General features: G+C 41.6%; 1 protein-coding gene across 6 annotated transcripts in view; it reads right to left on the reverse strand.

Moving 5' to 3' along the window:
* Nucleotides 1–16,714, reverse strand: part of FYCO1 (FYVE and coiled-coil domain autophagy adaptor 1) — a 917,765-nt gene that overhangs the window by 732,390 nt on the left and 168,661 nt on the right. For all 6 annotated transcript variants that reach the window (XM_086964932.1, XM_086964931.1, XM_086964930.1 and 3 more), the window contains exon 3: nucleotides 6,245–6,351. In XM_086964932.1, coding sequence (XP_086821058.1) covers nucleotides 6,245–6,351 — 107 coding nt within the window. The remainder of the gene's footprint in view (nucleotides 1–6,244; nucleotides 6,352–16,714) is intronic.

Consider the following 16,714-nt stretch of genomic DNA (forward strand, 5'->3'; position numbering starts at 1 on the left):
TTTTACATCAGCTTCCCTGCAACGCACGCTGAACTGGTCAGGACCAAGACTGACTTTTGTCAGATGGCGCATTTTCCCAATGTCATTGGCTGCATTGATGGTACCCACATCCCAATATGCCCACCTGCTGCCACAGAGTACATTTATAGAAACAGGAAATCCACACACACAATAAATGTACAGGTAATCTGTGATTCCAAATTTATCATCACGGACATAGTTGCCAAGTTTCCTGGGAGTACCCACGACTCCTACATCTTTCAGAACAGTGGCATCTACTCACGGCTGACAGCGGGGGAATTTTGCGAAGGCTATTTGCTAGGTAATACACTGTGTGAATCTCCCTTGATACATATTGCAGCTGTATGTTGATATGTGCATGTGAGTAATGTATTTCTATTCTTACAAATAGGAGACAGTGCATATGCCCTTCGGTCCTTCATCCTCACACCCTACCTCAACCCTTCAACACCCAGCCAGAGGACGTACAATAGGGCACACAAATCCACCCGGAACATTGTGGAGCGCACCTTTGGACTGTGGAAGAGCAGGTTTCGGTGCCTGCACAAGAGTGGAGGGGCACGCCAGTACACACCAGTGACCTGCTGCAAAATGATTGCAGCCTGTGCAATGTTGCACAACCTTGCAGTTAAGAAGGGCACTGAAGTGGAATTATCAGATATCGAGGACCAGGATGATGACCAAGCTCTGCCTGACCCACACACAGCTGGACATGCAACACCAACAGATGGCAGACACAGACGGGAAGAGATAACACGCAACTTTTTTTAAGTAAGTAAAGAGACACAGACAGGTGGAGTATGCACCCAAAGTAGTTTAATTTTGTCACTACGCAGGTATCTAAGGCACAAATGTGCAACACAAACTTTGAACTTTCCAAATTGGATGTCCTGGGTCACTTCCCCATAATATTAACTGTTCATTTGCGTCCACGCTTAGTAGTGCCAGATGTATGTGGCTCACTTTGTTCGCTGGGCGTTTGGGCTGTAACCTCACCTTGTTGCCTGCTGCTCTTCCTTGTCTCTACACCAAGGGGGCTAGCCATGCTGCTCCTACTTGTGCACCCTTCACTCTCTGGCACATCAATAGCAGCAGTTTGTGCTGTTTGAGCATGTATTAGTGCCTCAACAGCAACGGTCATCCTGGCTATGCCCCTTGTCACCTCATTACTGTTTTGCGTCAAACCCTCCTGACTGTTTATGCTTCGCCTGCATAGCAGGGATATGGCTGTGGCCAGGCGGTGACTTGCTTTGTTGTGTTGATGTGCACGCTGCTTCTCCCTGCGCCTTGATGCTATTTCTGTATCCAGTTTGGTGCACAGTAGCTGCACCGATTGTGTCATTTCATGTATCCCTTTAGCCATTTTCTTGTTCACTTCCACCAGTTCCCTTCCATATTGCTATTCAGGTTGCGCATTTGGCGTTGACAGGACATGATGGCCTTTCCCTGCATCCTCTGGATCTTCACCATGCTCCCCTCCAGGCCTTGGAACACACTGGACCCCTCCCCACGTGCACCTACACTCCTTTGTTGGACTCTGCGGCGTCTTGTGCTACTACGGACAACCTCTGCACTGGACTGCAGTGTGGCAGAGATATCATCTCCAGGCAAGGTGTGTCTGTCTTCCACCTCCATTTTACCGGCAGATGTGTCCATTTCTATCAGTGGGGCAACGACATGCCTCCTGCTTGGTTGTGCTGCAGGTGTTTCAACATGCAGTGATGCTGGCATATCTGGTGAAGACATTATCAGAGGGGACTGTGAACGTCATGGGGATGCCTGCATATCTTGAGTGATTTCAGTGTCTTGGGAAGGTGGCTGGCTACTCGGTAAACCTGTGTCCTGTGATGCACTGGGACCTGGCTCCTGACTTTCATCCCTCTCAGGTGCTGTGTCTTCAGTCTTCTGTGACCGCCTTCTGGATGTGTGACCTGTGGACATATGAGCGTATATCAGCTAAGCGCAAATGTCTCACAGCCACTACAATTAAATCTTTTTAAATTGCACAATGTACATGTTGCCTGCCCTTCATTATGTCTGCAATCATTTGCCTAACTTGGTGGTTGCTGTGCTGTATGACATGGTCTTTCACTAACTGACTACATGTACCATGATGCATTGCTGCTGTATAGTGCTGGCACACCTGGACTGGGGTCACTTAGCTTCAAGGGGTGAGGGAAGGATGAGGGTGTGAGGGGGGATTGCTGTGCATGCATCTTACCTTTCCTGCTTGCAGCTTTGGCTGAGCTGTCCACTTCTCCCAGTCCGCAGACGCTTTCTGGCTCTAAGGTCAAGGCCACCATCTCCTCCAGGTCAGTGAGGGGGGTGCTGTGTTCTTTCCTCCACCAGTTTTCGATGCCTGCTTGTGGTGGTCTGCCAATTTCTTTTTTGTGAGGCTCCATAGAACCTATTTTTCAATTCCTCTGTGTCTCTGGTGGTCACTCCCACAGCATTTACTTTGTCCAGTATATCCAGCCAAATCTTCCTTTTGGCAGATTCAGCCACAGTGAGGGACTGCCTGCCAAACAGTTTGTGGTGCACCTTCACCACCTCCTCCACAAGGACCTGTAGCTCCATGCTGCTGAATTTCAGCTTTCTCTTCCTCTCTGGCTGCTCTGTGTCTTTGCTGGTTGCCATTTTACAGATTTTAAACTGCACAAACTCTTTCTGCTACTGCTCCCAATCTCTCTGCTCCAACTGCCTCTCCAGAAGCTTCTAATTAGTTGCAGCTGCCTGTGTAGCCACTTCCTGGTAGGGAGGGGGAGGGTGGTAGCACCTGATTGGCTGTTTTCTTAAGTTTCACTTTTGCTTGCTTTCCGATTCGGAATTTACCGAATCGGTATTTACTGAATCGGTATTTCCCATTCATTCCTATGGGCCTTTTGGCCCATAGGAATGAATGGGAAATACCGATTCGGTAAATACCGATTCGGTAAATACCGATTCAGCAAATTCCGAAAGTCTGATTCCGAATTTTACCGAATCGGTAAAAAATACCGAATTTTTACCTACATCTCATTTACCGATTCATGAATACCGAATCGGTAAAATTCGGTATTTAAGAATCGGTAAATGAGATTTACCTACATCTGGCCCCAAATGGGGTATCCACATCTTACCTTCAACTTCTCAATATCGCACATCACATGGGAGTGCCTTCAAGGCATCAAGAATTATAACCATTTCCCATGCAGTGCAGTCAGTCAGTAGCGCATGACTATCGCCAGAATCACATCATTAGTTACACTGTCCTGTACCAACATTTAATTGCCTCTTTTCTACCTCCCAACAGATGCTTGAACTCAGATTGTATATTTAGTACCATTGTGTGAATCAACATGTTCCGGGCAGTACACACCTAAAATCATGCTTGTCTGCCGCAGAACTTGTCCACCTCACACAACCACAATGAACTCAAATTTCTATTGCTTGGATCCCCCATGTGTGAAAGCAGGCATAAACTGTGCTGCGCTAGCTGAAGAGTCAGATATAGTCAGTGACCAATGACTTACAAAAGAAGAACCTCAGGAACATATTGACAAACAGTAAACTCTACACAGAAATCTACATGAGGTATAGTAGTTTAGAACAAAGAACAATCAAAACCTGTTACCTCTTTCTCTACCTGAGTTTCGAGTCACCCGTTTGCCAGGTAGAAGACAATTAGTATCTCGTGAGAATAAGTAAATTTTTTATAAAACAAACCCCAAACAATAGTAAACCAGTGGGCTTTGTTGTAAATAGCAACTCAATAATTTCATCAAGCGCTTTGGTTTACAGACCAAGATTACATGTCATTTTAGAAAAAAAAGGGTGGAAACATCCCTTCACAGAGTTGAAGTTTATGCCCAACTGTGAAATTAATGCACCGGGTAAATGATTGGTTGATTGGAATTATAAACCTTCTCACCTTCTTAGTTACATGGAAACTGCACCAAACACCTTTCCCCAATGCTCGTAGGAGCTCAGACAACATCTACCAAACATTTTTTTTTAAATAAGACTAGGGCTCTAAAAGCTGGTATTTTTGCTACTGGTAGGGAGTTATCCTCCTAGTGCATCTGACTTTAGTCTTAAACATGTCTGCATGTTCCCTTGTAGAATTGTTATAATCCTTCGTAACATACCTGAAGATCGCCTTCTGGAACTCTAACTTAAAATCAAGGCCATTGAATCTTAGGAGCATCTTATGCATGAAGGGTTTTTACCTGGCATAACCCTATCCCAGAGAGTGATTACTTTGTGTTTTAAACATGGTGTGAGGTCTTTTCTCCGAGTCCCGGGCAGCGAGTGGTTAGTGGACAGTGACCATGGTGGGCACTGTTGTTCATCACTGGTATTGCAGGGATTTTAATACTTGAAGTACTTCAATTGCGTTGACTAAGAAGCCCTTACTATTGCTGGCTTGGACCAGTTGTCTAGGATTGCTCTTTATGTGATGTGGCTGTTGGATTGGAACGCAGATATCATATGAGCCATTAAACCCATACAATAAAATAAATCCAAGTCAGAGTGAATATTATAATATAATGATCAGGTGAACAGGTATATTTACAGAATCGAAGGTAGGGCAGGCAAGGATAGATTTAACACTAACAAAAGGAACTCCAAACACCAGATGGGATGTGATATAACACCAAATGTCAATCTAGAGTTTACAAAATTATAGAATAAGGGATTGACTTTGCAGTGACACTGATCAATGAAGGCCTTCGCAGATAACTTTGGGGACAACTACTAGACATCATTTACAACCAAGTCATTGTATTGTTCCAAAATATCTTAGATGGTTTAACATGTCTGTTTATTTTCCTAGATTCCTTGGCATTTTAGAATTGAAGGAAGAAAGCTCAGTGGGCCCATTTCAGTGCTAGAGATAATCACCAAAAAAATCCAAATATGAAATGGATCCCAATCCACAAAAAGAGGACTACTATTGGTTTTCCAAGCCACACACTGGACTAGGGCCCTCATTTAGTGTTTGAGTGGATGAGAGCACTGGGCATATATTATGGTCTAACCACAGTAAACTCACGGTTATCCCACCTCATTCAGAGGTGGTGAAGCACAGGTGTTGGCTGATGAAGTCTTAGCTTACTATGCCAGCAAAAAACCTTGATCTGGTGGCACAGTTACTGGTAGGCCACCAGATTACAGAGTTTTCCTACACTTTATATATCTAGGAAGACAATCAATGGATTTCCCATCTTAGGACTGCAATGCTAGGCATGGCAATTTTAGCAGGTAAACATAGATTGACCTAGATGCTCAGATAGAAAACTTGCTGCATGTCAAGACCATGTTTTTTGTGTTACTGAAACAAACTATTTCGTTGATAGGTAGTTTACATAAAACAAAAACATTTGCTGCTTTCAATGCCTATGCCAGGCCGCCTAATGAGCTGAAGGCATGGAGATTCCCACCAAAGCGTCAAGGATCTCTTATTATGGCGGGCAGAGTTTAAATGACATCTAAAGTATGTAGTTCTGAGTATCAGTCATACAAAGGTTCTACATTAGGGCAGGGAATGCGGGCTACCAGGCCCAGCTCAAGGTACTAGTCAATTTTCAGAGTACTGTGGTAATGAGCAATGGATTGGTACATGGCGGGTGGCTCTAATGGGAGTCACTGAGGTAAAAGGACTGTGTCTTGTTAACACCTGTTATGGGACAGATGCCACACATGAGATAGTAGTCACCCACTGGAGACCCTCGGACACCTCAACACACTGATTTAGGCTGAAATTAAAATATAAAAAAAAACAGGCACCATTTAGTTCCCATATATCTCTGGGTTGATCTATGAACACTATAATCAGACTACTTCTTTAGATACAGGGCCATGAACAGTACAATTAAGTCGTATATATTACTTCTTTATAATTTGGGTGGTATTTGATCAGAGATGGTGTTTTAAATATCACCCCACAAAAATATCAGTAAGAATAATGACTACCACGATGTTGTGAAGGTAAGCATACAGAGGTAAGTATGGATTTCCAGCCTTTCCCTGTTTTGCCTCCCGTATGAAATGTGTGGCTGTACAGTTTTAAGAAGAATGTTTTTTTAATACTTATTTTTAGTTATTTTAAAATATAAAATGAGTCATAGGCAGATCGCTACAATTATATGTAGCCTATGTGACGGATGGTAATTAAAGAATTATAGCTCTACTTTGGTTAAAATATTGATACAAATAAAAAAGAGGTGGCTGTATGACTTACTTGCAAAAGGTATTCCAATTTATAGAACAACTTGCGTAATTCAGAGCTGTCATCTGTCACAGGTTCTCCAGTTTCTGTAAACTCTCTGCTCAACTCAGTTACAGCATCTTTAAATTGAAAAAGAAAGAGTTAAAGAAAAGTGAAGCATTATGATGAGATGATTTATACTGTTTTATAAAAAAGCAGAGTACTATACCTATTAAATGTGGATTTCTACTTCAACTACCGGAACCTGCATTCTATCAAAGGCACCGGACCGCAAACGTGAGAACTCCTTGGCTGCCGGTTTGCTCTTCTCTATTCTCCCGCAGTAGCTGATCTACATGCCCCACCAGGGTTGTTGATAAGCAGACCTACAAGCCCAATTCCTGGGAAGCCCAGATGGCAATATTTGTTAGTGCAGCTCGATAATGAGTGCTGCGCCGGTCCCCCAGCCCCAGAATATACTCTATGCCTTCTTGGAAGTGCTACCAGCACACGCAACATTCCCGAATACTTATAATCCTCTTCTCATATGCTTCTTCATACAGAATTTCCGTTAGAATTCCTCACACAGGCTCTAGTCACTTTTAAGTCCTGATGATGATCCTGATATCTTAAATAGGATCGAAACGCTGTTGACTTCCAAAGAGTACCCACTTTTTGATTAATTTAATTGTGCAGTGTGGGCATTTCTGTGTACTCTTATGTTGCATACTAGATGTTGGTATCATACCGTGATTGAGCACCAAAAATGTTTGATCACCTCACTTCATTGTTATACTTAACTATGTTTAATCTTTATTGATTTATACGATAGCTCATTAAAAGCACATAATTGTATTGAGAATATATGTTTTTCTAATTTCTGTTAGGTACCACTGTTATGTTGTATAATTGATTCTCCAAGTCTCTAGTGATCTCTGAATAAAGTGTACTATATAACAAAATGTTAACACTAAATATAGTAATGTAGCTGAATGAGGAATCAAAAGCTAAGAATACTTTTTTGCTAGTGATAGTGTATGTTTACACAGGCAAATTACACATAATTAACAATTATACATTTTTGTAAATTTGATTTACCCTCAAAATGTATTTGTCTACTGCGTTAGCGACATTTTGCTAATTCATATACAGGTTTTGATAATACAGATATACTATGAAAGATAATCTGGAATTGGCTCAAAACGGGGCTAACTCCAGTAGTATTATTCAATTACAAAATAACGATTAGCAGGAAAGAATATGTGAATGTTGCACAACACCAATGAGAGACGGATTGGCAGATTCTCTACATTACTAAGTTTAGGGGTAGGGTTGAAAAATGGGTGTTCACAGGGCAAGGGAAATAGGAAATAAGAGAACAACCCCATAGTCTTAGCTGGTTGGGTATTCAAAAAACGTTCCAATTATTTTTCACACCCAATGTTTGCAACTGCACTTGGTGCCAAAACAAGCCTAGCACACCTGTACAAATAAAAAGAAAAAAGTTACAATATTGAAAACGTTTGTTACAGATACTTAACTTTCTCTGTTAGAAACAGTTTGTAGATGCTCTAATGCAGTGGCTGGTGGAAAGCAGCAGGAACCAAAGCAAGAAACGGGTTTATATTTGTTTGACCAACTTCCACATCTTGTATGGAATGAATATCAATGTAATACTGTTTTGTGAATACATTAAAAACTACACATGTTTCTGCCTTACAAATGTCAGCTTCTAAGAATGCCAAAGTTGCGCCCTTTTTGGTCACACAGCGTGCAAGTGATGCGTTTCAAAGCGTTTGATTCTTCTTCGTGCCACAGTGCCACAGTGAAGTCTTCTATGATAGGTATCCTAAAATGAATGTAGGTTATTGTTGGAAGTGGGAGTCCTTATCCCTCACCACCACCACCAAATGCTGGAGGCAGGAGTCCCCGACCCCTTGTTTCAAAGTAAGGCACCGTCTGAGATAGCCCTGTTCACCCCCTTAGTAGCTTGGCACGAGCAGCCAGACTTATCTCCAAGGCACGAGTGCACAATATGTGAAACCACACTTACAGCAACCCAATGATGTCACCACACGAGTTTTTATAAAATGAGTTTAAACTTTATATAAGAAGTTACACGATATGAACACACAATACAAAACCAACATAAAAGAATGGGTAGTATTCCTTCCTGTGGGTTGGTAGATTCTAATCCCAATCACCGCTTCTAACCAACAGTTAAGCTCACTTCTAACCGTTTCCAAATGTTTAGGCAAGTCGTATTACTAGAATCACACACGTTGCAAAAGGAAAGAAATACTGCAATGCGTAACAATATTCTCTTGTACTGTGCAACAGAGAAACAATGCCATACGTAGCGCTACAGTCATGTACTGTGCAATAGAAAGAATAATGCAATGCGGTTCACTACCAGCATGCCTTGTACCAGGAAAAAACAAAGCAATGCGTCACGCTACAATCATGTACTGTGCAATGAAGAAATAATACAATGCGCCAGGTTACAATCAGGTACTGTGCGATGAAGAAATAATGCAATGCCCAACGTTACAATCATGTACACTGCAAGGGAAAAAATAACTCAGTGCGTAGCGCACCAAGCATGTAGTTCGTCAGGCACAAATGAGGTCAGGCATCATGTGATGTTCTAATGTTTTATTGTATAACTTTATTATTTATATTTCATGTATATTTATTTATATTTTTTGTCTATTCTTTTACAGTATATAGGGTATAGAATGTGTGGATTTCCTTGCCTCCATAGTACCTGTATTATTGTAATGTGAATGTGCTCACAGATCCAGTTGGTGTTCATCCCCTGGGCCTGTATGTCTTCATTTCTACATATGGAATAAACGTGCTTGTCCTGTTCATCTTGTGGTGACAATTCATCTTTACATATTTGGCGACGATTTGGGACTTGGACTCATCCTTTTCTCCTGGAGAAAACACTTCATCAAGGTATTTTCTTTTCAACTTGTTTTCCTCTCCAACTGGCCGAGAGGGATCGATTTCTTTTGCTTATCCTGCGCTGTTTCCATATAGTTAATCGAACTACAGTCCATCGCACCCTTTGTTGGCGACATGTTTGTTGATTTTTTTCCAGCGCTCTCCATTCCTGTTTATTTTTAAATACTTCAATTCCACGCTCTCAAGCGTTCGCTCGAGCCTCCGCTCGAGCGTGTTTACTGACGTCAGATTTTACCTGACTCCGCTCTTCATTGTCGTCCTTGGATACAGCGTGCCTGGATACCCCTGCCATTACGTGCGTGCTCTTCATTGTTGTCCTTGGATACAGTGTGCCTGGAAACTTCTTCCATTATGTGCGCTCTGTTTAAAGACTGTTTAAAGCCTGCGTTTTGTCCTGGAAAGCTCTGGCTTTACATGCGCTTCATTTCACTATGTGCGCTTCATTTAAAGTCAGTCAGAGTCTGGATGCTTATGCAGTGTTAAGTCTTAAGGTGCATTCCGTGGGATACCGCTCCGGGTTGCAAACTTTGTTACGTGAGACTTTATTGTGCATTACACCGTGAGATACCGCTACGGTATATGCTCTTTAACAAAAGAGCTCTGCTTTGTGATTTATTTATTGTTTTACGCAGCTGTCAGTGGGATATCGCTCCAGATTTATTTTTCTCATTTACAGAGTGAGATATTTTATCAGCATTTTTCCACTTATACTTTCAGGATTTCTGGATTTCACGCTGTTATGTACTTTATCGTGGGACATTACTTCAGCGTTTAAGCACATTTGACCTGACATTTCAATGATTTTTCTTTTATCTCTCAAGGTACATCATCATGGGATATCATCTTCACCTTCCTGTACAATATTTTTGTTTTGTACTATTTCCATGATTATTGCAATCAGTGATTCACACACTTTCCATTAATTGTGAATCTGACTTTCTATTTTCTTTCTTACTGTTTACAGTTGTCTAAATATGCAAACTGTTACTCCTCTTAATTTTTTCTTTCAGGATCCTGGTGAACCTCTTTTAAAGTGGCGTTTATGGTTTAAATCTTTCAATGCCTATCTTGGAGCTATTGATGGCGTGAAATTTAAACCTGATAGGAAACGTAGTCTTCTCTATTATTATTTAGGTGTGGAGGGACAAAATGTCTTTGATCCTTTACCAACTTACAATGGTCGTAATAGTGGTGATATGGATGAGTATCAGTCAGCTCTTAACCCCTTCCATGCTGATGACGAACCCCAGCCGTCATGCACTACGGTGCTCGTGTGCTGATGACGGCTGGGGTTCGTCACGGCCCGCCCCTGTTCGTGCTGTTTACAGCACACCAGGGGAATCGCGGCCGCATCGAAGGGGTTAAACAACTAAGCACCTATTTTGAAGGAAGAGTCAACCTAGTTGTGAATAGGTTGTGCATAGGTTGTGCATAGGCACACATTTTTTACACGGGTTCAGGCTGCGAATGAATCCATTGATACCTATGTTACAGCTTTAAAAGTGTTGGCCAGTTATTGTGATTTTGAGGAAATTACCTCTCAGTTAATTAGGGATCAAATAGTTTGTAGGTGCTATTCTCAAAGAATTCAACAGAAGTGCAAGAACCCGTCTTTGGATAATACTATCGATATTGCCAAAAGTATTGAACGTTCAGAATTGGATGCAAAACAATTAGATTTCAGTACTTGATCCACAGTAGCATCGGTTTCATCCAATACCTTACCTAAAAAACATGTTAGTGACTCTAAATCTAAAACAGGGAAAATAATGTTTGACAAAAATAAGCCTGCCACACGTTTGCCCACTGGTCTATAATGTTTCAGATGCGGCTCTCTGTCTCATCTTTCCAATTTAAAAAATTGTCCCGCCATTTCTCTAGAGTGTCATAAATGTAAAAAGTCCGGCCATTTTGGCAAAATGTGTAGATGTGGCAAACGTTTTCCAGACAGAAGTGTTCTAGATTCACATTCCATTGAATCTTCTGAGGAATTGGATAAAGGGTTAGAAGAGTTATCTTTATCTGTTGTGTCTGTAGAGTATTTAAACATCAATAATGTACATTCTGATAAAAAAAATTGGTGATCCTTTTGGACAAGTTTCCATTCAATCTCACGAAATTCCTTTGCTCATAGATTCAGGGGCCAGTATCACCATTATTTACATTGATAAATGTAAACAATATTGGTCTAAGATTGATTTGTTACCTCCTGACGTTGTTTGCACTGCGTTTGAGGGCAGCAGGATTGATCTTACTGGTTATTTTTGGGCTGATATCACTTTCCAAAATAAAACTATTCATGGCAAAGTCTATGTCGCTATCAAATGCATTAATGTTTGGGTTGGTGGCACCAGGCTGAATTTAGCATGATTATAAGACCTGGCCAGAAGAATCCTGTTTCTTTAGTCAATTCAATCTCAAATTCTTCTCAATGGAAAGTTAATTTTCCTCAAGTTTTTTCAAATGACAATGGCAAAATAAAAGATTTTGTACACACCATTAAAGTTAAAGAGGGCGAAACTCCAGTCAAACACAAACTTAGGAATGTGCCCCCATAGTATAAGGAATGATCTCACCATAATGATTAACAAGATGATTGAGGATGGTATAATTGAGTGTGTTGATGCCACGCTCTGGTTATCTCCCATAGTTTTAGCCAAAAAAAGGTCTGGTGAACTTCGTCTTTGCATTGACTTAAGATCAGTCAACAAAGCGATTTGGATTGAGAATTTTCCATACCTCGTATAGATGATCTTATTACTGCTGTTGGTCAGTCCAAATGGTTTTCGAAGTTGGATTTACGTTCCACGTATCATCAGGTAGTTCTGGATGAAAAATCTCGCCACTTCACCGCTTTCATAACACCTGATGGTACATTTCAATTTTGTTGGATGCCATTTGGACTGGCTTCAGCTGCCTCTGTGTTCCAAAAGGTCATGACTTCAATGTTCCAAAACATTCCTAACGTTGTAATTTTTCAAGATGATATTCTTGTACTCACAGACACAGAACTTGAACACAATCAGGTGTTAGACCTTGTTTTTCAAACTCTTCAGAGCAATGGGGTTACTTTGAGAGAGGATAAATGTATTTTTTCCGTATATGAAATTGAATATCTTGGTCACATGTTAACCAAAGATGGTGTTAAACCTAAACCCAGTATAGTAGATGGTATTGTGAATGCTCCACATCCTGCGGACAAAGACCAATTGCGATCTTTTCTTGGTATGTGCGAATTTTATCCAAAATTCATTAGGAATTTTTCAGGTCTCACTGAATGTTTTAGAAATTTATCGAAAAAGGGATCTGACTTTATTTGGACAGATCTATGCCAAGAACATTTGAAAAAAGAGTGTATTGTTTCTGCTCCAGCTCTTCAAGCTTATGTGGAAGGTCGTGACACTTTTATTACAGTTGATTCTAGTGCCTATGGTATGGGTGCGGTTTTGTCCCAAATGGATGGTGGAAGGGAATTCACAGTTGGTTTCTCTTCAAGGATAATGAAAGAAGTTGAATTAAGGTATTCTGTTATAGAAAAAGAAATGTTGGCATGTGTTTGGGGAGTTGAAATGTTTGAATGTTATGTATGGGGTAGAAAATTCTGGTTAAGGACAGATCATAAACCTCTCGTTGATATTCTTTCTGGTTCTAAAATAAAAAAAGTCTATTGCTGGTCTTGCCAGGTTGTCTACCAAATTGTTAGAATTCAACTTCGCAGTTCTTCACATTGCAGGTGGCAAAAATGTAAAGGCAAACGTTCTCTCTAGACTTCCTATGGAGAATTCTTTCAATGATATTCCTGAGGACATTGAAGAATGTATCATCGCCAGTGTGGATGATACTATCATTTGTCCAGACATGTCTTCTTGGCTGGATAAACCCAGTATAGTAGATGGTATTGTGAATGCTCCACATCCTGCGGACAAAGACCAATTGCGATCTTTTCTTGGTATGTGCGAATTTTATCCAAAATTCATTAGGAATTTTTCAGGTCTCACTGAATGTTTTAGAAATTTATCGAAAAAGGGATCTGACTTTATTTGGACAGATCTATGCCAAGAACATTTGAAAAAAGAGTGTATTGTTTCTGCTCCAGCTCTTCAAGCTTATGTGGAAGGTCGTGACACTTTTATTACGGTTGATTCTAGTGCCTATGGTATGGGTGCGGTTTTGTCCCAAATGGATGGTGGAAGGGAATTCACAGTTGGTTTCTCTTCAAGGATAATGAAAGAAGTTGAATTAAGGTATTCTGTTATAGAAAAAGAAATGTTGGCATGTGTTTGGGGAGTTGAAATGTTTGAATGTTATGTATGGGGTAGAAAATTCTGGTTAAGGACAGATCATAAACCTCTCGTTGATATTCTTTCTGGTTCTAAAATAAAAAAAGTCTATTGCTGGTCTTGCCAGGTTGTCTACCAAATTGTTAGAATTCAACTTCGCAGTTCTTCACATCGCAGGTGGCAAAAATGTAAAGGCAAACGTTCTCTCTAGACTTCCTATGGAGAATTCTTTCAATGATATTCCTGAGGACATTGAAGAATGTATCATCGCCAGTGTGGATGATACTATTATTTGTCCAGACATGTCTTCTTGGCTGGATGCTTTATGCAATGATGCTATTTTGAGACAAGTTATGGAGTTTGTTGTTAAAGGATAGCCCAAAGAAAAAGTTCTTTCTACTGAATTACAACCATTTCGGATGAATTGTGTATTGAAAATGATTTGCTAGTTAGGGACAATAAACGTATTCCTCCTACTACATTTAGAGTAAGAATCATGGAAACAGCTCATTCTGGTCATTTGGGCATGAATGCTACCAAACGCAGAATTAGAAATGACTTTTGGTGGCCAAGTATGGATCGGGATATTGACAATTTGGTCTGGAATTGTGTACAGTGTTGTTACAGTGATAAGCATCTTACTACTTGTACTCCCATTCCTAAACCTGTAGTGTGTCCACCCAGGGTATGGCAAAAGGTTTTGGTTGCTCTCCTTGGTCCATTTCATGTTTTATCTAATTCTATGAGGTACTTTATTGTGCTCATTGACAATCTCTCTAGGTGGGTAGAAGTAAGAGGTGTGTCTGTGTCCAACTCCAAAGCTGTCATTCGATTTTTGCAAGATATTTTTTCGAGAGAAGGAGTTCCGGAAGAGATTTTAACGGATAACGGAGCACAGTTTACTTCTGTGTCTATGCAAAACATTTTGACCAAGCTAGGAATTAAGCATTTGCGCACTCCTCTTTATCATCCCCAATCCAACGGTAAAGTTGAGAGGTTTAATAGGGTTCTTGTTGAATGTGCGCAGAGTACTCTTAGTAATCATGGAGATTGCGAAACAGCTGTACGGAATAGGATTTGGGCTTATAGGACTACGCCTCATTCTGTTTCCGGGTCTATTTCTTTTGAATTGCTGAGAGGCAGGAAAGTTTCATCTTCTTTGCATCCTTTCTGAAAACTTAATATTTTGAAACATAAGTTTTCTGTTTCAGAGGAAGTTTTCAAAGCTAAAAGGATTTCAGATTAAGCTAATCGGCTTAGATTTGATACATTGTGCTTATCTGGAAAAAAGAGAGTGATTAAATGTTCTATTGGTGATCTTTTAAGAGTGAAAGACCCCTCAATGTTGCAAAAAGGTCTATCCAAATTTAGACAACCTCATTATATTTCTGAGGTTAAGGGGCATGCTGTTCGTCTTGATAATGGTCAGTGGTGGAGTTTTTCTCATATTGCCAAGGTGTCACAACCTAACAATTATTCTAATTTGCAGGTTCGCCTACTGAGTCTACTCTACGACGTAGTTGTAGATTAAGAAGAATACCGAACAAATTACTTGATTAGTAGTTTGTATTTCATTTCAAAATTCTAATTTTTTTCTCTTCTTTTTTGTAAAAGGGGGAGATATGTGGTGTTCTAATGTTTCATTGTATAACTTTATTATTTATATTTCATGTATCTTCTTTATTTATATTTTATGCCTATTCTTTTACAGTATATAGGGTATAGAATGTGTGGATTTCCTTGCCTCCATACTACCTGTATTATTGTAATGGAATGTTAGACTTCAGTTAATGTGCTAACAGATCCAGTTGGTGTTCATCCCCTCGGCCCGTATGTCTTCATTTCTACATATGGAATAAACGTGCTTGTTCTACTCATCTTGTGGTGACAATTCATCTTTACATGTCATACGACAGTTCGATAGTTCGTAAGCAGCAATAATGCAAAGTGTAATACAACAGTTTAGTTGCTCCTTTAACAATGCTCCCAATATGGATCAATGATGACACAAAAGTACCGCTTCTCACTCCGGTCCCAGTACTGCCCCTTCTTGGGCCAGTATGGGTATAGATCCGAGCCGAAGCAACAGGCTTGCGCAGCTGACAGAAGCGAGAGGCTGAGAGTGTCCCTTCAGGCCTGCACCCCGGCCCAGGTGGTGATCCACATTACCTGGGGGGTGTAACCCCACTCTCCGCTCCTCCTTCAGCGACTTGGGACTTGATCCAGAAATCCGTCAATGTGTACTGCGAGCTCGGGCATGTGGCTTAGCTCCTCTGGGGCTGACGTTCCGGGCCGCTGCTGTTTTACTCAGAGGGCCCAGTGACCTGGCCCTCCTTTTGGCGATCTCAGTGAACACCGAGACCCGCCCTCAGCACTGTGGAGACTTACTTCGAATTTGGTGCACACACTACCCGCCACTCCCCACCAGCGCCTCTGGTTGCACCTCGACACGCGCTCTGTGCATCGGAGACTTGCCTCTTCTCTGGTGCTCACAATGACTCGGCACTCTTCACCAATGCCTCTGCTTGCACCTCGACATGCACCCTGCGCGTCCGAGCCTCACATCTTCTCCCGGTGCATTTCACCAACGCCTTGGCTGCACCACCACAGGCACTCTACGCGTCCGAGACTCACTTCTTCGTTCGGTGCATACAACGACCAGGCGCCCCTCACCAACGCCCTGGCTGCACCACGACAAGCACCCTGCGCGTCCGAGTCTCACCTCGTCTCCCCGAGCACACAACGACCAAGCGCTTCTCACTAACGCCTTGGCCTGCACCACGACATGCACCCTGCGCGTCAAAGACTCAGCTTACTGTAGCTTGCCCACGATCACAAGGCACAACTTTTGAGGGTCTCAAGCTGCAAAAGCACGCGCCCACCGCGTTGCTTGGGACTTCTCCGGAAACCTTTATGTTCCTGTGTTTCCAAACAGGGAGCCAGCTTTCCTTGGGCCCTTGGGGTAACAAGACACGGCACAAAGCACAGTGCTCTTCAAGCAGGGGGACCCAGTGCCTCCAAGCAGAGTCCCAACAACCTCTCCCTTGGTTAGAACAGCAAACTGCAGACCAGTCCTAGATCACGAAGCAGGGATTGGTCTTTCCACAGCAGTCCCTTCAGTTGCTCCTTCTTTAGCAGAGGTTCCTCTTGACCACAGAATGGGTCCAAGCTTTTTCAGTCTCAATCCATTTCTGTTTCATTCCAACGTTCAGGGGTTTCAGCTCTCATAGTTATACCCTTTAAAGTCTTTGAA

This window comes from Lissotriton vulgaris, chromosome 4_1 (assembly GCF_964263255.1).
Source record: "Lissotriton vulgaris chromosome 4_1, aLisVul1.2, whole genome shotgun sequence".
Classification (NCBI taxonomy): domain Eukaryota; kingdom Metazoa; phylum Chordata; class Amphibia; order Caudata; family Salamandridae; genus Lissotriton; species Lissotriton vulgaris.